Source organism: Schistocerca cancellata, chromosome 12 (assembly GCF_023864275.1).
Source record: "Schistocerca cancellata isolate TAMUIC-IGC-003103 chromosome 12, iqSchCanc2.1, whole genome shotgun sequence".
NCBI classification, from domain to species: Eukaryota; Metazoa; Arthropoda; class Insecta; order Orthoptera; family Acrididae; genus Schistocerca; species Schistocerca cancellata.
In genome coordinates this window covers 149,087,054-149,109,805 of record NC_064637.1, presented here as the reverse complement: position 1 = coordinate 149,109,805, position 22,752 = coordinate 149,087,054, and the positions used below count along the sequence as shown (strand labels likewise).

General features: G+C 45.6%; 1 protein-coding gene across 1 annotated transcript; it reads left to right on the top strand.

Moving 5' to 3' along the window:
* The first annotated feature begins 3,841 nt into the window (after positions 1 to 3,841).
* On the top strand, positions 3,842 to 20,289 carry LOC126109742 (epidermal growth factor-like protein). Its single transcript, XM_049914797.1, has 3 exons — positions 3,842 to 3,975; positions 7,515 to 7,634; positions 19,885 to 20,289. The coding sequence occupies exons 1-3, from the start codon at positions 3,878 to 3,880 to the stop codon at positions 20,066 to 20,068; spliced, it is 402 nt and encodes a 133-aa protein (XP_049770754.1). The 5' UTR covers positions 3,842 to 3,877; the 3' UTR covers positions 20,069 to 20,289.
* The last annotated feature ends 2,463 nt before the right edge of the window (positions 20,290 to 22,752 follow it).

The window sequence follows — 22,752 nt, the reverse complement described above, 5'->3', positions numbered from 1 at the left end:
AGTCGTCGGTAACAGTACCATCGGCACTGGGCAGCGAAGGTATTGACTGCGTCTTGCCGCTTGTGTACTTTACATACGACCAGAATTTCTTCGGATTTTCTACCAAATTTCGAGACAATGTTTTGTTGTGGAACCTATTAAAGGCATCTCGCATTGAAGTCTGTGCCAAATTTCGCGCGTCTGTAAATTTTAGCCAATCTTCGGGATTTCGCGTTCTTCTGAACTTTGCATGCTTTTTCCGTTGCCTCTGCAACAGCGTTCGGACCTGCTTTTCGTGCCAGGGGTGATCAGTTCCATCTCTTACCAATTTATGAGGTACGAATCTCTCAATTGCTGTTGCTAATTACTTTACGAACGAGTTAATGTGTGGTGTCACAGCAAGGCACCACACTTCTTAGGTTGTAGGCTTCAAATCGGCCGCGGTCCGTCAGTACACATCGGACCCGCGAGTCGCCACTGCCGATGCTAGCAGACCGAGCGCCGCCACTCGGCTGGTCTTCAGAGACAAGCTTGATCACTGCCCAGTTCTACCGTCGACTTAGTAGGAATGGTTCACTTGTTATAGCTTCAGAGATCTCATTTGCAGAGACTCTAGTTAGCATCGCCTTCAGCTAAGTCAGTAGCTACAGGGTGTCCAGAAAAGGGCTCCCTGATTTCAAAATTAAATATCTCGAAAACAAAGATCGATAGAGGAATACAGTAAACGGTATGTTAATTGTGAAAGCTGTAAGAAGTTTATACAGCAGTTTGAAATAATAGTTACAAAAGCTGCTAACAGATGGCGCTGTACGCTGTACAGCTCATATCTCTAAATCCTCGCACAAACGAAAAAATGGCTGACATCGAAATAAGTGTCCAAGGAATAGAAAAGCAACTTGAATCACTCAACAGAGGAAAGTCCACTGGAGCTGACGGGATACAAATTCGATTCTACACAGAGTACGCGAAAGAACTTGCCCCCCTTCTAACAGCCGTGTACCGCAAGTCTCTAGAGGAACGGAAGGTTCCAAATGATTGGAAAAGAGCACAGGTAATCCCAGTCTTCAAGAAGCGTCATCGAGCAGATGCGCAAAACTATAGACCTATATCTCTGACGTCGATCTGTTGTAGAATTTTAGAACATGTTTTTTGCTCGAGTATCATGTCGTTTTTGGAAACTCAGAATCTACTATGTAGGAATCAACATGGATTCCGGAAACAGCGATCGTGTGAGACCCAACTCGCTCTATTTGTTCATGAGAGCCAGAAAATATTAGATACAGGCTCCCAGGTAGATGCTATTTTTCTTGACTTCCGGAAGGCGTTCGATACAGTTCCGCACTGTCGCCTGATAAACAAAGTAAGAGCCTACGGAATATCAGACCAGCTGTGTGGCTGGATTGAAGAGTTTTTAGCAAACAGAACACAGCATGTTGTTATCAACGGAGAGACGTCTACAGACGTTAAAGTAACCTCTGGCGTGCCACAGGGGAGTGTTATGGGACCATTGCTTTTCACAATATATATAAATGACCTAGTAGATAGTGTCGGAAGTTCAATGCGGCTTTTCGCGGATGATGCTGTAGTATACAGAGAAGTTGCAGCATTAGAAAATTGTAGCGAAATGCAGGAAGATCTGCAGCGGATAGGCACTTGGTGCAGGGAATGGCAACTGACCCTTAACATAGACAAATGTAATGTATTGCGAATACATAGAAAGAAGGATCCTTTATTGTATGATTAATCGATAGCGGAATAAACGCTGGTAGCAGTTACTTCTGTAAAATATCTGGGAGTATGCCTGCGGAACGATTTGAAGTGGAATGATCATATAAAATTAATTGTTGGTAAGGCGGGTACCAGGTTGAGATTCATTGGGAGAGTCCTTAGAAAATGTAGTCCATCAACAAAGGAGGTGGCTTACAAAACACTCGTTCGACCTATACTTGAGTATTGCTCATCTGTGTGGGATCCGTACCAGATCGGGTTGACGGAAGAGATAGAGAAGACCCAAAGAAGAGCTGCGCGTTTCGTCACAAGGTTATTTGGTAAGTGTGATAGCGTTACGGAGATGTTTAGCAAACTCAAGTGGCAGACTCTGCAAGAGAAGCGCCCTGCATCGCGGTGTAGCTTGCTCGCCAGGTTTCGAGAGGGTGCGTTTCTGGATGAGGTATCGAATATATTGCTTCCCCCCTGCTTATACCACCCGAGGAGATCACGAATGTAAAATTAGAGAGATTCGAGCGCGCACGGAGGCTTTCAGACAGTCGTTCATACCGCGAACCGTACGCGACTGGAACAGAAAAGGGAGGTAATGACAGTGGCACGTAAAGTGCCCTCCGCCATACACCGTTGGTGGCTTGCGGGGTATAGATGTAGATGTAGATGTACACGTACACGTACACGTACACGTACACGTGCTATGCTTGTACGTACACGTACCCGTGCACTGCGTGTCCCGTACACGTACATGTGCACTGCTTGTCCCGTACATGTACACATGCTATGCTTGTACGTACACGTACACGTGCACTGCTTGTCCCGTACACGTACACGTGCACTGCTTGTCCCGTACACGTGCACGTGCACTGCTTGTCCCGTACATGTACACTGCTTGTCCTGTACACGTACATGTGCATTGCTTGTCCCGTACACGTACACGTGCACTGCTTGTCCCGTACACGTGCACGTGCACTGCTTGTCCCGTACACGTACACGTGCACTGCTTGTCCCGTACATGTACACGTGCTATGCTTGTACGTACACGTACACGTGCACTGCTTGTCCCGTACACGTGCACGCGCACTGCTTGTCCCGTACACGTACACGTGCACTGCTTGTTCCGTACATGTACACGTGCTATGCTTGTACGTACACGTGCACGTGCACTGCTTGTCCCGTACACGTACACGTGCACTGCTTGTCCCGTACATGTACACGTGCTATGCTTGTACGTACACGTACATGTGCACTGCTTATCCCGTACATGTACACTGCTTGTCCTGTACATGTACATGTGCATTGCTTGTTCCGTACACGTACACGTGCACTGCTTGTCCCGTACACGTGCACGTGCACTGCTTGTCCCGTACACGTACACGTGCACTGCTTGTCCCGTACATGTACACGTGCTATGCTTGTACGTACACGTACACGTGCACTGCTTGTCCCGTACATGTACACTGCTTGTCCTGTACACGTACATGTGCATTGTTTGTCCCGTACACGTACACGTGCACTGCTAGTCCCGTACACGTGCACGTGCACTGCTTGTCCCGTACACGTACACGTGCACTGCTTGTCCCGTACACGTACACGTGCACTGCTTGTCCCGTACACGTACACGTGCACTGCTTGTCCCGTACATGTAATTGTGCTATGCTTGTACGTACACGTACACGTGCACTGCTTGTCCCGTACATGTACACTGCTTGTCCTGTACACGTACATGTGCATTGCTTGTCCCGTACATGAACGTTACTTTCTGCCCCATTCGGATAATTCCTTGGTGGTGAGTCCTTTCTTTTCTGTCTTAGAGTGTACACCAAGATACTTTCATTTCTGAGGGTGTGCTTCCAAGAAGGAAGACGCACCGTGTCTCGTTAGCACCTCCTCCGCCGAATCGACTACCCATTCCAATATGTCATTCCAAAACCGCCAAGGTTGATTACCCAGCGAATCTACGCGGAACTTCCTCTCCTTCGCCGCGACCTGCGGAAGCGAACACAGACAGGAAAGGCGGGCTCTGCGGATAGAAACGTTTATCTGCGGTATCCGCAACAGCACTCGCAACCAGCCTTATGTAACGCTTTCGAGCTCTATAAAATATACCGAGATTGGTCCCATTGTCACGGGCAGACAATCGCCGCAGACCGCTGCTTCTTCTCCAGTCGCCGTCATGTCACCGCTGGTAGTCTACGTCGTCGTCGTCACTGCTGCCTGTTTAGTAGCTCAGCCCGCCGCCGGGGGCACGGTTGACTGCTACGATTCACAGGGGTAAGTCACGACAGTGGATACGGATCTGTTTCACATTTTATTCTCTAGATTGTCGCACAGGTGACAAAATGTTAGATATCGAAATAGATGACAGAGGGATAGAAAAACTATTAAAACCGCTCAAAAGAGGAAAGGCCGCTGGACCTGATGGGATACCAGTTCGATTTTACACAGAGTACATGAAGTAACTTGCCACCCTTCTTGCAGCGGTGTACCGTAGGCCTCTAGAATAGCGTAGTGTTCCAAAGGATTGGAAAAGAGCACAGGTCATCCCCATTTTCAAGAAGGGACGTCAAACAGATGTGCAGAACTGTAGACCTATATCTCTAACGTCGATCAGTTGTAGAATTTTGGAACACGTATTATTTTAGAGTATAATGCCTTTTCTGGAGACTAGGAATCTGCTCTGTAGGAATCAGCATGGGTTTCGAAAAAGACGATCGTGTGAAACCCAGCGCCGCGCTATTCGTCCACGAGACTCAGAGGGCCATGGACACGGGTTCCCAGGTAGATGCCGTGTTTCTTGACTTCCGCAAAGCGTTCGATACAGTATTCCACAGTCGCTTAACGAACAAAGTAAGAGCATACGGACTATCAGACCAATTGTGTTATTGGATTGAAGAGTTCCTAGATAACAGAACGCAGCATGTCATTCTCAATGAAGAGAAGTCTTCCGAAGTAAGAGTGATTTCAGGTGTGCCGCAAGGTAGTATCGTAAAACCGTTTCTGTTCATAATATATATAAATGACCTTGTGGATAACATGGGAAGTTCACTGAGGCTTCTCGCGGATGATACTGAAATATATCGAAAGTTTGTAACAGTGGAAAATTGTACTGAAATGTAGGAAGATCAGCAACGAATTGACGCATGGTGCATGGAATGACAATTGAATCTCAATGTACACAAGTGTAATGTGTTGCTAGTACACAGAAAGTAAGATCCTTTATCATTTAGGTACAATATAGCAGGTCAGCAACTTCCATAAACTATCTGGGAGTAGACATTAGGAGTGGTTTAAAATGGAACGATCACATAAAGGTGATCGTCGGTAAAGTAGATGCCAGACTGAGATTCATTGGAAGAATCCTAAGAAAATGCAATCCGAAAACAAAGGAAGTAGGTTACAGTACACTTGTTCGCCCACTGCTTGAATATTGCTCAGCAGTGTGGGATCCGTACCAGATAGGGTTGATAAAAGAGATAGAGAAGATCCAACGGAGAGCAGCGCTCTTCGTTACAGGATCATTTAGTAATCGCGAAAGCGTTGCGGAGATGATAGATAAACTCCAGTGGAAGACTCTGGAGGAGAGACAGTCAGTAGCTCGGTACAGGCTTTTGTTGAAGTTTCGAGAACAGACGTTCACCGAGGATCCAAGCAGTATATTGCTCGCTCCTACGTATATTTCGCGAAGAGACCATGAGGATAAAATCAGACAGATTAGAGCCCACACAGAGGCATACCGACAATCTTTCTTTCCAGGAACAATACGAGACTGGAATAGAAGGGGGAACCGATAGAGGTACTCAAGGTATCCTCCGCCGCGCACCGTCAGGTGGGTTGCGGAGTAGGGATGTAGGTGTAGATGTTATTAATCATCTCATCTGCGCTGAGGTGACTAGTCATGGGATAGCTATATGCAAATTTAGAGATGGCGGTGGTGGTGACGCATACACAAGGTGTAAAAGGGCAGAGCATTGGCGGCGCCGTCACTTGGACTGAGGTGATTCGTGTGAAAAGGTTTCCGACGTGACTATCGGCGCACGACGAGAAGTAACAGGCTTTGAACTCGAAATGGTAGTTCAGGCTACCTGCATGGATCATTCCACTTTCGAAATCGTCAGAGAATTCAAGAGTTTGCCGAAAATGTCAAATTACAGGCATCGTCTCTCGCCACAGACAACACAGTGTCCTTCACTTAACGACCGGCAACACTGACGTTTGCTGTAGGTGTCAGTGCTAACAGACGAGCAGCAGCACGCGAAATAACCGCACAAATCAAGATGAGGTTAACGACGAACGTATCCGCTAGGACACTGCTGCGGAATTTGGCGTTAATGGGCCGTGGCAGCAGGCGACCAGCGCGCGTGCTTTTGCTAACAGCTCCAACATCTTCTTCAGCGCCTCTGCTGGGCTCGTGATCGTATCGCTTGGACCCTAGACGACTGGAAAGCCGTAGTCAGTTGTGCCGATTTCAATTGTTAAGAGACAGGGTTCGAGTGTGTGGCAGACCAACAAAGCTGTTGACCTAAGTTGTCAACAAGACACTGTGAAACCTGGTGGTGGCTCATAATGGTACGGGCTGTGTATCCACGGACTGAACTGGGTCTTCTGGTCCAACTGAAACGGCCATTGACTGCAAACGTTATGTTTGGCTATTTGGACATCATTTGTAGCCATTCGTGGACTTCATGTTCTCGAGACAATTCGACATGTCATATGGCCTAAATTGTTAGTGAATGGTATGAAGAATATGGTTCGAGCAATTATCTGGCCACTCAGATCGATCGACATGAATCACATCGAACATTTATGGGACATGGCTGTGAGGACGGCGCGTGAGTCATGCTTGGGTAGCTCAGATTGTAGAGCACTTGCCCGCGAAAGGCAAAGGTCCCGACTTCGAATCTCGATCCGGGGCACAGTTTCAATCTGCTGGGAAATTTCATATCAGCGCACACTCCGCTGCAGAGTGAAAATCTCATTCTGGAAACATCCCCCAGGCCGTGGCTAAGGCATGTCTCCGCAGTATCCTTTCTTTCAGGAGAGCTAACTCTGCAAGGTTCGCAGGAGAGCTCCTGTAAAGTTTGGAAGGTAGGAGACGAGGTACTGGCAAAAGTAAAATAGTGACGATGGGGCCTCAGTCGTGCTTGTGTAGCTCAGATTGTAGAGCACTTGCTCGCGAAGGGCAAAGGTCTCGTGTTCGAGTCTCGGTCCAGCACACAGTTTTAATCTCTCAGGAAGTTTCATTTGTGGTACATAATCGACAGGTCAGTTCGTGCACAATATCCTGCCCTGTCAACACGTTCCTAGTTGTGGATGGCTAAATATGCAGCATAGCTCAGTATTTTCGCAGGGAACTTCCAACAACTTGCTGAGTCCATGGCTGCTGCACTATGCCGGAAAAAACGATTTCCGAGAGGATATTAGGAAGTATCCCATAACTTTTGTCGCCTCAGTGTATGGTCGACAGTATCAGAGTCCCTAGAAAGGTACAAGTTAGATGTACTCGCATCATGAGGCTAAAATCTCCAGTATTTGCCGTCAACTTACATTGCGCGGAAAGACCACAAAGATAAGAGAGATTAGGGCTCGTACAGAGGCATACAGACAGTCATTCTTCCCTCGTTCTGTTTGGGAGTGGAACAGGGAGAGAAGATGCTATCTGTAGTACCAGGTACCCTCCGCCACGCACCGTATGGTGGATTGCGGAGTATGTATGGAGATGTAGATGTAGACCCTTACGATAAGTTGTACATGGAGTACAGCAGCAGCATCGAGTCGTGAATCTGACTGTGTTGTCTACTTGTCCACCACAGGCAGCTGAGGCAGCCGCCGCCAACGAAAGACCTGCTCAACTGGAAGCCCTGGTGCCCCTCTGGTTGTCCACAAGGAGGGTGCGTCCGCTACAACACGTGCGACTGCGGCCGGGGTTACAAGTGAGTACCATTCGGACACTACTGCTACTACACTCCTGGAAATTGAAATAAGAACACCGTGAATTCATTGTCCCAGGAAGGGGAAACTTTATTGACACATTCCTGGGGTCAGATACATCACATGATCACACTGACAGAACCACAGGCACATAGACACAGGCAACAGAGCATGCACAATGTCGGCACTAGTACAGTGTATATCCACCTTTCGCAGGAATGCAGGCTGCTATTCTCCCATGGAGACGATCGTAGAGATGCTGGATGTAGTCCTGTGGAACGGCTTGCCATGCCATTTCCACCTGGCGCCTCAGTTGGACCAGCGTTCGTGCTGGACGTGCAGACCGCGTGAGACGACGCTTCATCCAGTTCCGAACATGCTCAATGGGGGACAGATCCGGAGATCTTGCTGGCCAGGGTAGTTGACTTACACCTTCTAGAGCACGTTGGGTGGCACGGGATACATGCGGACGTGCATTGTCCTGTTGGAACATCAAGTTCCCTTGCCGGTCTAGGAATGGTAGAACGATGGGTTCGATGACGGTTTGGATGTACCGTGCACTATTCAGTGTCCCCTCGACGATCACCAGTGGTGTACGGCCAGTGTAGGAGATCGCTCCCCACACCATGATGCCGGGTGTTGGCCCTGTGTGCCTCGGTCGTATGCAGTCCTGATTGTGGCGCTCACCTGCACGGCGCCAAACACGCATACGACCATCATTGGCACCGAGGCAGAAGCGACTCTCATCGCTGAAGGCGACACGTCTCCATTCGTCCCTCCATTCACGCCTGTCGCGACACCACTGGAGGCGGGCTGCACGATGTTGGGGCGTGAGCGGAAGACGGCCTAACGGTGTGCGGGACCGTAGCCCAGCTTCACGGAGACGGTTGCGAATGGTTCTCGCCGATACCCCAGGAGCAACAGTGTCCCTAATTTGCTGGGAAGTGGCGGGGCGGTCCCCTACGGCACTGCGTAGGATCCTACGGTCTTGGCGTGCATCCGTGCGTCGCTGCGGTCCGGTCCCAGGTCGACGGGCACGTGCACCTTCCGCCGACCACTGGCGACAACATCGATGTACTGTGGAGACCTCACGCCCCACGTGTTGAGCAATTCGGCGGTACGTCCACCCGGCCTCCCGCATGCCGACTATACGCCCTCGTTCAAAGTCCGTCAACTGCACATACGGTTCACGTCCACGCTGTCGCGGCATGCTACCAGTGTTAAAGACTGCGATGGAGCTCCGTATGCCACGGCGAACTGGCTGACACTGACGGCGGCGGTGCACAAATGGTGCGCAGCTAGCGCCATTCGACGACCAACACCGCGGTTCCTGGTGTGTCCGCTGTGCCGTGTGTGTGATCATTGCTTGTACAGCCCTCTCGCAGTGTCCGGAGCAAGTATGGTGGGTCTGACACACCAGTGTCAATGTGTTCTTTTTTCCATTTCCAGCAGTGTATATACTACACGAGTTAAAATGTTTTCCGTGTCAATAATTACCATCTTATTTAGCTACTACGTGTACCCAGCCACGCTTTGGTGTGACTCGGACTGCACAAATTGAAAAGAAACAAGAGGAAGCACACGTTTCAGTAATCATAGCATGTAAGCTTTCACGGCCGCCGTTGTGTTATTCTGAAAGTAAAACTAAAGAAAAAAGTTCATATAAACATAGGTCCGCAAATGTTTAGTTACGTAGTTAGGGCTAATAAAAGACTTTGCCTGGAATTTAGCAACTTCTCGAATATGAAGTTATCACAAAACTGTAGCAGGTTAAAGTAAAGCACGATTTCCATTTATTTTGTTGTCGTTGTTGTTGTGGTTATTGGTCTACGTTAAACAGCATCGATAATATCCTCGTCATCGTCTTCATGTATCGAGTGCTCGTACTGATTATGAACGCTAGGTAGAGAACCTGTCTCCCGGAAGATTCGAAATACTCCACTAATGGTTCGTCCATTCGAAATCATCCGAGTTCGATAACGTACGCGATATTGGTTAACTACAGCCCTAGCACTACCATCACATTTACCATAAATAAACACCCTATCGGCGTATTCCCCTGTCGTAAATTTGAAAGGCATCCGCATTTCCTAAATAATCTGCAAACCACGACTGTTACTACGTGGTATCACTAAATGCACTGTTGCTATTCTGTTCTTTCACTGGATACAGAAAACTAACTCGTTTCAAGGTTAGGAAACAACAGAAACAACTCACTAGCGGTTGCCAACAATGACATAGACGTTTCTATATTATTAATGGAAAGTAAACAAACTTACTCGTATAATAATGTTTGCTTCTCTGGATGTTCTGCAAACTATTGCAGATACACTTCTGGTGCATATTTTATTAGATTCACCAGACCAACAGCAACAAAATAAACGGAAATCGTGCTTTACTTTAACCTCGTATAGTTTTGCGATGGCTTCCTATTAGCGAAGTTGCTAAATTTCAGGCAAAATCTTTTGTTAGCCGTAATTCCGTAACTATTTCACATTTGCATATCTTCATGAACCACCCTGTATATATAGTCTAAATATGTCTAAACGTTTGTTACAATAACGTGTAAAAATTTGAGGGAAATCGGGTAGGTACATTTTGAGGTTTTTGGTAACAATGTTTTGCCTCTATATACCACATGCATACAGATAGATATTATTTGCACGTTTATTAAAGAATTAGGAACCTGAAAACACGTCCGCACGAGAATTCAACTTCGCATCAATTTTCAAAGCAATCGGCGAAGAGCTTTCGGAAATTAACGATTTTGAACAAACCGACATTGACATTTTTTGACATTCATACCAGACGCCGTTCCAGTAGATATATAAAAACACTAGAGTATTCGAATGCAATGCTGTGTGAGAATTTCAAAGGAATCCATAAAGAACTTTTGGAGATTAGAGACTCTGAAGAAACAAACATCTATGACTGTACTTGTATAAAAACTTTTACATGTACAAAAACTTTTACATGTTATAAAAACTTTTACATGTACAAAAACTTTTACATGTACAAAAAACTTTTACATGTACAAAACCTTACACATGTACAAAACATATACATATATATAAAAATTGTAAATGTTTCTAATCCCAAATCTCTGAAAAATTCCGAATGAATGCTTTGAAATTTTGACACAGCGTTGCATTGGAATACGCATCTGTTTTTGTTGTTGTTGTGGTCTTCAGTCCAGAAACTGGTTTGATGCAGCTCTCCATGCTACCTTTTTAGTATATATATTTTTAATATAAGTAATACATAATTTTTTTATAAATTTAATGATAGGGAATTTTTGTTACAAACAAAACTAGAAACACACCTGTATTAAGATGCAAAGTACTGTGAAAATTTCAAAGCAGTTGGTCAAAAATGTTCGGAGATGCACGATTTTCAACAAACGAACATTCACACTTTAGTTTATACAAATAACGTAATGCCACGGGAAAAAATCACTTAGTTCCGGGGAATGTTAAAACACGTGAGTAAATACTGACTAGACGCCTTACATTAGAAGATAGGTTAAGAGGAGGAAAACCTATGTTCATAGCATTTTTAGATTTGGGAAAAGCTTTTGACAGTGTTGAAACACTGAGCAAGCGGTAAAAAATCTAAATGAAAATTTGGAGAAAAAGTTAATGTTCAGGGAGATGAAATAAAAATTTTGAGGTTTGCAAATGGCAATAATTTCTCTCAGGCTAGAAAGGACTTAGAAGATCAGTTGAACGGAATGGATAGTGCAGTAATGATGGTCTTGTGAAAGAAGAATGTGAACATTAACGAAAGCAAAACGAGGATACTGAAATATACTCTAATTAAATCGGGTGATGCTGTGGGAATTACATTAGGAAATGGGACACTGATAGTAGTAGATTAAGTTTTGCCATTTCGGCAGTAAAATAGCTGATAATGACCGAAGAGAGAGGATATCGATTGTAGATAGAGAATGGCAAGGAAAGTGTTTCTGCAGGAGGAGAAATTTGTTAACATCGAATAAGGATGTCGTTGCTGAAGGTATTTGTCTGGAGTGTAGCCATTTACGGAAGTGAAACATCCAGGATAAACAGTTTAGCCGAAAAAGAGAATAGAAGCTTTGGAAATGTCGTGCTGCAGAACAGTGTTGAAGATTAGATGGGCCGATCAGGTCACTAATGAGGAGGTACTGAATAGATTTGGGGAGGGGGGGTGGCGGGGCCAAGAAATTTTAGGCACTACCTGACCAAAAGAAGGGATCGGTTAGTACAACACATTCTGAGGCATCAAGGGATCACCAGTTTAGTATTTGAGGGAACGATGGGAGGTAAACATAGCAGATGGAGACCAAGAGATGAATACAATAAGCAAATTCAGAGGGATGTAGGTTGCAGGAGTTATTCGGAAATGAAGAGGCTTGCCCAGTACAGAGTAGCATGAAGAGCTGTATCAAACCAGTCTTCAGACTGAAGGTCAAAACAACAAAAATATGCCCATACGATTCTTTTACACGCAGACGTGCTTGAAAACTACTCCAAAGTGAAATCAAATGTACCATCAATGCCGTCAACAACATCCATAATGCCAGGGTCTGAAGTTATTTTCATAAAACTGTCCGGCATACCCTGGAATGAGATGCATTATCTATTTTACGTCCTGTAATTTTTGGCAGTGATATTGATTTAACTATATATGAAGATGAAACTTCCTGGCAGATTAAAACTGTGTGCCCGACCGAGACTCGAACTCGGGACCTTTGCCTTTCGCGGGCAAGTGCTCTACCAACTGAGCTACCGAAGCACGACTCACGCCCGGTACACACAGCTTTACTTCTGCCAGTACCTCGTCTCCTATATGAAGATAGTAACTGTTTTCGAAAGAACAGATACCATTGATGACTGTGCAGCTTCTCTTAGAAATAATGATAATTAATTGAAACCTTCAGCTGCCGACAGGTGGTGTTGATATACCTCGATGGGGACAGCCGAAAATGTCTGTTCCGACCGGGACTCGAACCCGGGATCTCCTGCTTACATGTCAGACGCTCTATCCATCTGAGGCACCGCGGACGCAGATGAATAACGCGACTGCAGGGACTTATCCCTTGCACGCTTCCCGTGAGATCCACATTCCCAACTGTCCACAATCTACATATGTAATGTTCCCAACAGATATTTGCCCATCCACTCATTACTCGCACCAAGTAGGTGACGATTCCCGTAAGAGTTCGGGCAACCTGTGCGCATTCGCACAGACGAAGGTCAATTGCCGGGTAGCCTTTAACTATATATGAAGATAGTAACTGTTTTCGAAAGAACACACCTAGTTGGCGCGAGTAATGAGTGGATGGGCAAATATCTGTTAGGAACATTACGAATGTAGATTGTGGACAGTTGGGAATGTGGGTCTCACGGGAAGCGCGCAAGGGATAAGTCCCTGCAGACGCACTATCCTCCGTGCACCACGGTGGCTCAGATGGATAGAGCGTCGGAACACAGATTTTGTCCCCATCGAGGTATATCAACAACACCTGTCGCCAGCTGAAGGTTTCAATTAATTATCATTATATTCATTAACATTTGAACATAAAGGTATCAAGAATACTGTTAGGACCTAGCGAGGTGGCGCAGTGGTTAGACACTGGACTCGCCTTCGGGAGGACGACGGTTCAATCCCGCGTCCGGCCATCCTGATTTAGGTTTTCCGTGATTTCCCTAAATCGCTCCAGGCAAATGCCGGGATGGTTCCTCTGAAAGGGCACGGCCGCCTTCCTTCCCCATCCTTCCCTAATCCAATGAGACCGATGACCACGCTGTCTGGTCTCCTTCCCCAAACAACCAACCAACCAACCAATACTGTTACGCCTGGCGAAGATTCTGGGAGGCCTGCAGACTTTCGCTGGATATTTACTTCAACGAAATTCTAGTTGAAGTTCTTGTTTCTAAATACTGAATAAGGTTTCCCCTTGGTTGCTGTTATTTAACGAAGTTCCAGCGAATTACCTTCGTTGTTGAGTATGTCATGCTTTCTGTTGACTATGTTCTTTCTGTAACGGCAATGTACTCCAAATTTTTCTATGGATTTGAAGAGGATGTTTTTCATTCTGGCTTGTTGGATGACAGTGACGTGTTTAATGACACAGGCCTATATTCTACAATATTTTGTGGCTTACAGTCGTTAATATAACTTAATGATTAATGTTATATAATACAGGGCTATTACAAATGATTGAAGCGATTTCATAAATTCACAGTAGCTGCATTCATTGACATATGGTCACGACACACTACAGATACGTAGAAAAACTCATAAAGTTTTGTTCGGCTGAAGCCGCACTTCAGGTTTCTGCCGTCAGAGCGCTCGAGAGCGCAGTGAGACAAAACGGCGACAGGAGCCGAGAAAGCGTATGTCGTGCTTGAAATGCACTCACATCAGTCAGTCATAACAGTGCAATGACACTTCAGGACGAAGTTCAACAAATATCCACCAACTGCTAACTCCATTCGGCGATGGTATGCGCAGTTTAAAGCTTCTGGATGCCTCTGTAAGGGGAAATCAACGGGTCGGCCTGCAGTGAGCCAAGAAACGGTTGAACGAGTGCGGGCAAGTTTCACGCATAGCCCGCGGAAAATTGGCTCATGCAACTGGAGACGGACTTCATCTTTCAACAGGATGGTGCTCCACCGCACTTCCATCATGATGTTCGCCATTTCTTAAACAGGAGATTGGAAAACCGATGGATCGGTCGTGGTGGAGATCATGATCAGCAATTCATGTCATGGCCTCCACGCTCTCCCGACTTAACCCCATGCGATTTCTTTCTGTGGGGTTATGTGAAAGATTCAGTGTTTAAACCTCCTCTACCAAGAAACGTGCCAGAACTGCGAGCTCGCATCAACGATGCTTTCGAACTCATTGATGGGGACGAGTGTGGGAGGAACTTGATTATCGGCTTGATGTCTGCCAAATCACTAAAGGGGCACATATCGAACATTTGTGAATGCCTAAAACAACTTTTTGAGTTTTTGTATGTGTGTGCAAAGCATTTTGAAAATATCTCAAATACTAAAGTTATTGTAGAGCTGTGAAATCGCTTCAATCATTTGTAATAACCCTGTACAGCCACTAATAATTATTATATGCTTAAACTGCAACACTTACTTACTTACTTACTTATGTTTCAGCTCGAGTAAGAAAAAAAATGAATATTTGACATCCTTACATTGATTTGGTTAGATACTGCAAATCATTGCCACATGGATACAGCAACTGGTAGTTGGTTCAGACCTCTCTAGACAACAGTACGTTATGGATAGAGTTGATTCTATTGTGCAAGATGTATAGTCAGTTCCACAAGAACGTATAGCCATAATTTCAAATGTAACGTCCGCAGAGACATGTCTGCTAGTGGTCAAGAATCTGTACTCCATGCGCTTTTGCACAGCGTATAGATAAACAGTGGTGTGAGAGATGAATTCTTCGTTTTTACGGTTGCAGTTACGTCTACTCGCACTTGCTTACAGCCAATTGAAATGCCGAAAACATGTGCAATATTTATCAAAAATGCCTTCTGAGGTCCGTTAAGAAGCTATTTGGTCCGAACGAGGCAAACTATGTGCTTCAAGAGGATAATGATCCTAAACATAGCAGCCATCTCTGTACATTCAATGTCTCCCGATGCAAATCCATCGAAAATGTTTGGTCGTATACGAGGGCAGTTCAATAAGTAATGCAACACATTTTTTTTCTCGGCCAATTTTGGTTGAAAAAACCGGAAATTTCTTGTGGAATATTTTCAAACATTCCCGCTTCGTCTCGTATAGTTTCATTGACTTCCGACAGGTGGCAGCGCTGTACGGAGCTGTTAAAATGGCGCCTGTAACGGATGTGCGTTGCAAACAACGGGCAGTGATCGAGTTTCTTTTGGCGGAAAACCAGGGCATCTCAGATATTCATAGGCGCTTGCAGAATGTCTACGGTCATCTGGCAGTGGACAAGAGCACGGAGAGTCGTTGGGCAAAGCGTGTGTCATCATCGCCGCAAGGTCAAGCAAGACTGACTGATCTCCCGCGTGCGGGCCGGCCGTGCACAGCTGTGACTCCTGCAATGGCGGAGCGTGCGAACACACTCGTTCGAGATGATCGACGGATCACCATCAAACAACTCAGTGCTCAACTTGACATCTCTGTTGGTAGTGCTGTCACAATTGTTCACCAGTTGGGATATTCAAAGGTTTGTTCCCGCTGGGTCCCTCGTTGTCTAACCGAACACCATAAAGAGCAAAGGAGAACCATCTGTGCGGAATTGGTTGCTCGTCATGTGGCTGAGGGTGACAATTTCTTGTCAAAGATTGTTACAGGCGATGAAACATGGGCTCATCACTTCGAACCTGAAACAAAACGGCAATCAATGGAGTGGCGCCACACCCACTCCCCTACCAAGAAAAAGTTTAAAGCCATACCCTCAGCCGGTAAAGTCACGGTTACAGTCTTCTGGGACGCTGAAGGGGTTATTCTGTTCGATGTCCTTCCCCACGGTCAAACGATCAACTCTGAAATGTATTATGCTACTCTTCAGAAATTGAAGAAACGACTTCAGCGTGTTCGTAGGCACAAAAATCTGAACGAACTTTTCGTTCTTCATGACAACGCAAGACCTCACACAAGTCTTCGCACCCGAGAGGAGCTCACAAAACTTCAGTGGACTGTTCTTCCTCATGCACCCTACAGCCCCGATCTCGCACCGTCGGATTTCCATATATTTGGCCCAATGAAGGACGCAATCCGTGGGAGGCACTACGCGGATGATGAAGAAGTTATTGATGCAGTACGACGTTGGCTCCGACATCGACCAGTGGAATGGTACCGTGCAGGCATACAGGCCCTCATTTCAAGGTGGCGTAAGGCCGTAGCATTGAATGGAGATTACGTTGAAAAATAGTGTTGCGTAGCTAAAAGATTGGGGAATAACCTGGTGTATTTCAATGCTGAATAAAGATAACATTTGCCAAGTGAAAGTTGGTAATAAACTTTCACAGAAATTTAGAACAAGCAAAGGCCTTTTACAGGGCTGTCTCATGTCACCATCATTATTTAAAATCTATATAGATATTAGCCTTAGAACATGGTCTCGTAAATGTAATAGTATGGGATTAGAAATAAGAGATGGAGTTTACCTACATCATTTATTATTTGCTGATGATCAAGTAGTCATAGCACAAGATGGGGAGGATGCTAACTATATGTGCAATCAACTAGCAGTAGCATACAAAACTTGGGGTTTGAAGATTAATTACCAAAAAACAGAATACTTGACTAATGATTCAGATGAGCTATACATTGAAGGAAAGAAAATCAAAAAGGTAAACACTTTCTGTTATTTGGGATCCATTTTAGAAATCGAGGGAAAATCAGAGTCAGAAATCAATAAAAGAATTAGTAGCGGACGGAGGGCCATTGGGATGCTGAACTCAGTCTTATGGAGCAGGAATGTAATGAGCAGAACTAAAAAATTAATATACAAATCCATATTAGAGAGTGTGGTTCTGTATGGAACGGAGACCTGGACAATTAACATGAAGCACATTAAAAAATTACAAGCTCTAGAGATGGACTTTTGGAGAAGATCGGCAAGAATCTCCAGGAAAGAAAAGATACGGAACACCGAAGTAATAAGGAGAATGGAAATAAAAGAAAGAATATATGACGTAATGGATAGGAAGAAATTACAGTGATACGGGCATGTACGACGAATGGAGGAAGCCAGAATACCAAAACTGATACTGGAGTGGGAACCGGAGGGGAGAAGAAGAAGAGGAAGACCTGTGACCACCTGGCTCCAAAATGTAAAGCACACAATGAGGAGAATGGGCACAGAGGAAGAGGACACGCAAGATCGAAACACCTGGAGAAATATTTTGAGAGTATAGTTTAAGAACGTTTATTGTTTGTATTGTATTTTCCAAGTAAATTATTACGTTGGAGATAAGCCTCTGTAATGAGGAAAAGCTCAAAAATAAAAAAAAATTTCAATGCTGAATAAAACAACCCCTGTTTCAGAAAAAAATGTGTTGCATTACTTATTGAACTGCCCTCGTATTAAAAAGCAGCGTAAGAGAGAGCCAATATTTACTTTGAGGCAGCAGTCATATGAAGTCAGGGCGATATGGAGATCGCAACCGAGAGAATACGCAGACAATTTCGTGAAAAGCACGTCAAAACGGTGCCAAGCTGTAATACATAACGGCGGCGATTCGATTAACTATTAGAGAGTGTACAATTGGTAATAGCATGTATTTTCATGTAAGCATATATTTATAAACCGAAGAGCCAAAGAAACGGGTACATCTCCCTAATAACGTGGAGAGCCCCCGGAAGCGCACAGAAGAACCGCAGCACGACGTGGCATGAACTCGACTAACTTGTCTGAAGTAGTGCTGGAGGAATTGACACTATGTATCCTGTAGGGCTCTCCATAAATCCGTAAGAGTACGAGGGGATGGAGATCTCTTCTGAACAGCACGTTGCAAGGCATTCCAGATATGCTCAATAATGTTCATGTCTGGGGAGGTTTGTGGCCAGCGGAAGTGTTTAAACTCAGAAGAGTGTGTCTGGAGCCATTCCGTAGCAATTCTGGACGTGTGGGGTGTCCCATTGTCCTGGTAAAATTACCCAAGTCCGTCGAATGCAGAATGGACACGAATGGATGCAGGTGATCAGACAGGATGCTTACGTACGTGTCACGTGCCAGAGTCGTATCTAGACGTATCAGACGTCCCATATCAGTCCATCTGCACACGCCTCACACCATTACAGAGCCTCCACCAGCTTGAAAAGTTCCCTGCTGACATACAGGGTCATTGGGTTCGTGAGGTTGTCACCATACCCCTGCACAAGACTCGTCCAACCAGGCAACATGTTTCCAATCAACAGCCCGATGTCGGCGTTGAAAGGCCCAGGCGAGGCGTAAAGCTTTGTGTCATGCAGTCGTCAAGCGTACACGAGTGGGCCTTCGGCTCCGAAAGCCCATATCGATGATGTTTCACTGAATGATTCACACGCTGACACTTGTTGATGGCCCAGCATTGATACTGGCAGCAACTCGCGGAAGGGTTGCCCTTCAGTCGTCGTCGGTCCCGTTCTCGCAGGATGTTTCCCGGCCACAGGAATGTCGGAGATTTGATGTTTTACCGGATTCCTGATATTCACGGTGTAAGTAGGCTGTTTAGGTTCCTATATTGGTAACGCCGCCGCCACGTAGCGCTCTCTGTATGAAAATCACTGGCTGTGCTGTGTGCAGTCTGTGGCTAGTTTGCATTGTTGTCTGCCATTGTAGTGTTGGGCAGCGGCAGCTGGATGTGAACAGCGCGTAGCGTTGCGCAGTTAGAGGTGAGCCGCCAGCAGTGGTGGATGTGAGGAGAGAGATGGCGGAGTTTTGAAATTACATATATTATGACTTTTGATGATATTAAGGTAAATACATTGTTTGTTCTCTATCAAAATCTTTCACTTGCTAACTAAGCCTATCAGTAGTTAGTGCCTTCCGTAGTTTGAATCTTTTATTTAGCTGGCAGTAGTGGCGCTCGCTGTATTGCAGTAGTTCGAGTAACGAAGATTTTTGGTGAGGTAAGTGATTTGTGAAACGTATAGGTTAATGTTAGTCAGGGCCATTCTTTTGTAGGGATTTTTGGTAGTCAGATTGCGTTGCGCTAAAAATATTGTGTCAGTTTAAGCACAGTCGTGTAAAATTTTTCTAAGGGGATGTTTCAACGGTATACTCGTGAAATGGGAAAATCCCCAGTTTATCGCTGCCTCGAAGATGCTATGTCCCATCGCTCGTGCCCCGACTATACCACCACGCTCAAACTCACTTAAATCTTGATAACCTGTAGCAGCAGTAACCGATCTAACAACTGCGCCAGACACTTGTTTATATAGGAGTTGCCGACCACAGCGCGGCATTCTCCCTTTTTACATATCTCTGTATTTGAATACGCATGCCTATACAAGTTTCGTTGGCCTTCAGTGTAGTATTGTATTTTTTTTTTCATACAGATAACGGCGTACATTTTCTTGTGGAACTGACTGTAGTCCACATATTCCATCACAGTCTGCAGCAGAGAACCAGAAATCTGAAAAATGGTCGTTGGTTCCCAACTGCATAACTACGTCCAGTTTTTGCTTTTATTCTCATTCGTGGAAACCTGTGCATAAGATTGCTATATGCTGAGAAAGTGTGTCCGTCTCTTTGGTACGTGTACCCACTGTTTCCTTTTTGCAGGGACGAGAGGACGTACCTTGAAGTGAGGTCCAAGGCCCCCATCCGCTGCAAGCCGGTGTGCACCAACGGCTGCATCAACGCGGACTGCGTGGCTCCTGAGATGTGTCGCTGCTGGCCGGGGTACGGCATGATGACGGGCATCAGCAACAAGTGCTTCTGGGGTGTGACGGGCGGCGGCGACTGAACGGGGAATGTGAACCAACTCGCCACTGGCTTCTCGCCTTACAGCACCTGACGACAAAGACGGTGAAAACAACAGAGTACAAGGGTCTGACACGTGTGCTTACGTGCTTCATTTCAGAACTATAGCTCAAATCACCGTTAAACACAAAGGCTTTACAGCGTGACAAAACAAAACCTCTGAAATTCAGTGTAAATGAATAATTAAAGTTTACTGACTACTCACATTGTTTTTGTTTATTCACTAGCCTTTTACCCACAGCTTCACCTGCCCGCACGTCTCCCCCCTCCCCTCTGAGCCCCCACGTCTCCCCCTCCCTCCTCCCACCATCTCCTCATCCCCCTCACACTGTAGATCTCCTATCTGTCCGCCTCTGTAGCACCCTCAACCCAACTGGAACTACCTCGTTCTTATCCACACGGCACTTCTTCCCCGGCAATAAGGTTTGTCTGTGCCAAGTTTGGTCGAAACCGCTCGATAGGTTTAGGACCTGTGGAACATGCATGAGGTGGCCCCGGCTTACCTGTTGGTTTCAACTTTGACTGTTACTCTGCGTTTGGTTTCCCGCGGTTATTGCGGTTATGCCGTGGTTCTTCATCTTCCTACGTGTGGCAGCAGCGGTGTGTATCGATATTCGCACCTGGTGCTTATAGTTCCCGGGTAGCCGGTGTGCGGCAGTCGGTCGGTTGGTGTGGATCAGGCAGGAAATGTCCGCGCGGCGCAGTGGGCGGGGCCAACACCGACTCAAAGGAAGGCCTCGGCGTTTGTCGGTGACGTCACGTCAGCTGGGCACGGCGAACGCCAGGTCTGTTGCAGGCAGAAACGCCTGGCCGTGCTTATTGTAGTGGACTGACAAGACAGCCAGTCCACAGAGACGGGTAACCGAAAGGCACGCGTTTACACACGCCGGCTTGCTTTAGGTCTGAAACAGGATACGTAATGAGTGCTATACAGAAAAGTACGTAGCTGCTGGAATACTTAACTTTAATCCATCATTTGTATACAGCATTCTTGATGATACAAGTGAGACTCTCAGATATGGTTAATGGCGCCTTGCTAGGTCGTAGCCATGGACTTAGCCGAAGGCTATTCTAACTATCTCTCGGCAAATGAGAGAAAGGCTTCGTCAGTGTAGTCGCTACCAACGTCGTCGTACAATTGGGGCGAGTCCTAGTACGTCTCTCTAGACCTGCCGTGTGGTGGCGCTCGGTCTGCGATCACTGACAGTGGCGACACGCGGGTCCGACATGTACTAATGGACCGCGGCCGATTTAAAGCTACCACCTAGCAAGTGTGGTGTCTAGCGGTGACACCACACTTATCACTATAAATCTCTTATTTTTGGACAAAATGTTTGGTATTGTTTTGAATTCTCAAGTTTTATTCAGATGAAAGATTTTCTTACTATCGTAAAGCTACAAATGAAGATCATAGTTCTGTATTACTGAATCCTGTCGAAACAAACGTACACCAATATGAGAAGATGCTTTGCCCCATTGCAAGCTTCGGAAATTTTACGTTCAAGTAACTAATTTACTTCATCCATTTTGTTATCGAAACTTACCCCAAACCCCTTACAATTAACTCGTTTCTTTTATTTATTTATTTATTTTCGTTTGACATCGTCACTGGAAATGTGAACTAATTTACATGTGTAAATGTCCAACTGTTGCCAGTCATTAGATTGGTTGGTTCAAATAGCTCTGAGCACTATGGGACTTGAAATCTGAGGTCATCAGTCCCCTAGAACTTAGAACTATTTAAACCTGGGCGAGTGCTAGGACATCACACACATCCATGCCCGAGGCAGGATTCGAACCTCCGACCGTAGGAGTCGCGCGGCTACGGACTGAAGCGCCTAGAACCGCTCGGCCACCGTGGCCGGCGTCATTAGATTACAGTCGTTTTCAACGAAAGGAATTCTTAACAGGTAGCAAATAGCTTCATACATGGAGAATACTGCTGAGCTTTTTTTAAACATGCACATTAGAAAAGATAAATATTCCCCACTTGCAACTGAAAGGAGAAACTTCATAAGATAAAAAAAATTTTTTTGATAAAACAAGTATCTGTCTTTTGCCTCTTCTCCTGTCCCCCACCCCCTCCCCCAACGTGTACAAGCGCAAGATATTTCATTAACATTCAGTGCTCCTCACCCCATAGTCAACCAAGATACCTAAAGAAGAGCACCAAAATGTTCACAATTTCTTGTAAAAGCAACCCAGTACAAACGTAACTTCCTCAGATATACAAATAAGGTAAAGAAGCACGAATTCTGTTGCTGCTAGACCATGAAGTTGGTTTTGTATGTCAATCCTAAAAACAGGTGGAAATTTAAGTTCAGGAGTACAAAAAAAATGGTTCAAATGGCTCTGAGCACTATGGGACTTAACATGTATGGTCATCAATCCCCTAGAACTTAGAAGTACTTATACCTAACTAACCTAAGGACATCACACAACACCCAGTCAGCAGTACACTATTTGTTAAGAAGTGTAATGAATTGCACAATTAAATGATTCCAGAAATTTCTCGGAACATTGTGTGTTGGTCAACTACCGCCAATAGTTTCACATTTTCCTGTGTCAGAGAGGGAGACACCACCATTATGAGTTTGCCTGCAACAGACCTGGCGTTCGCCGCGCCTAGCTGACGTGACGTCACGAACAAGCGCCGAGGCCTTCCTT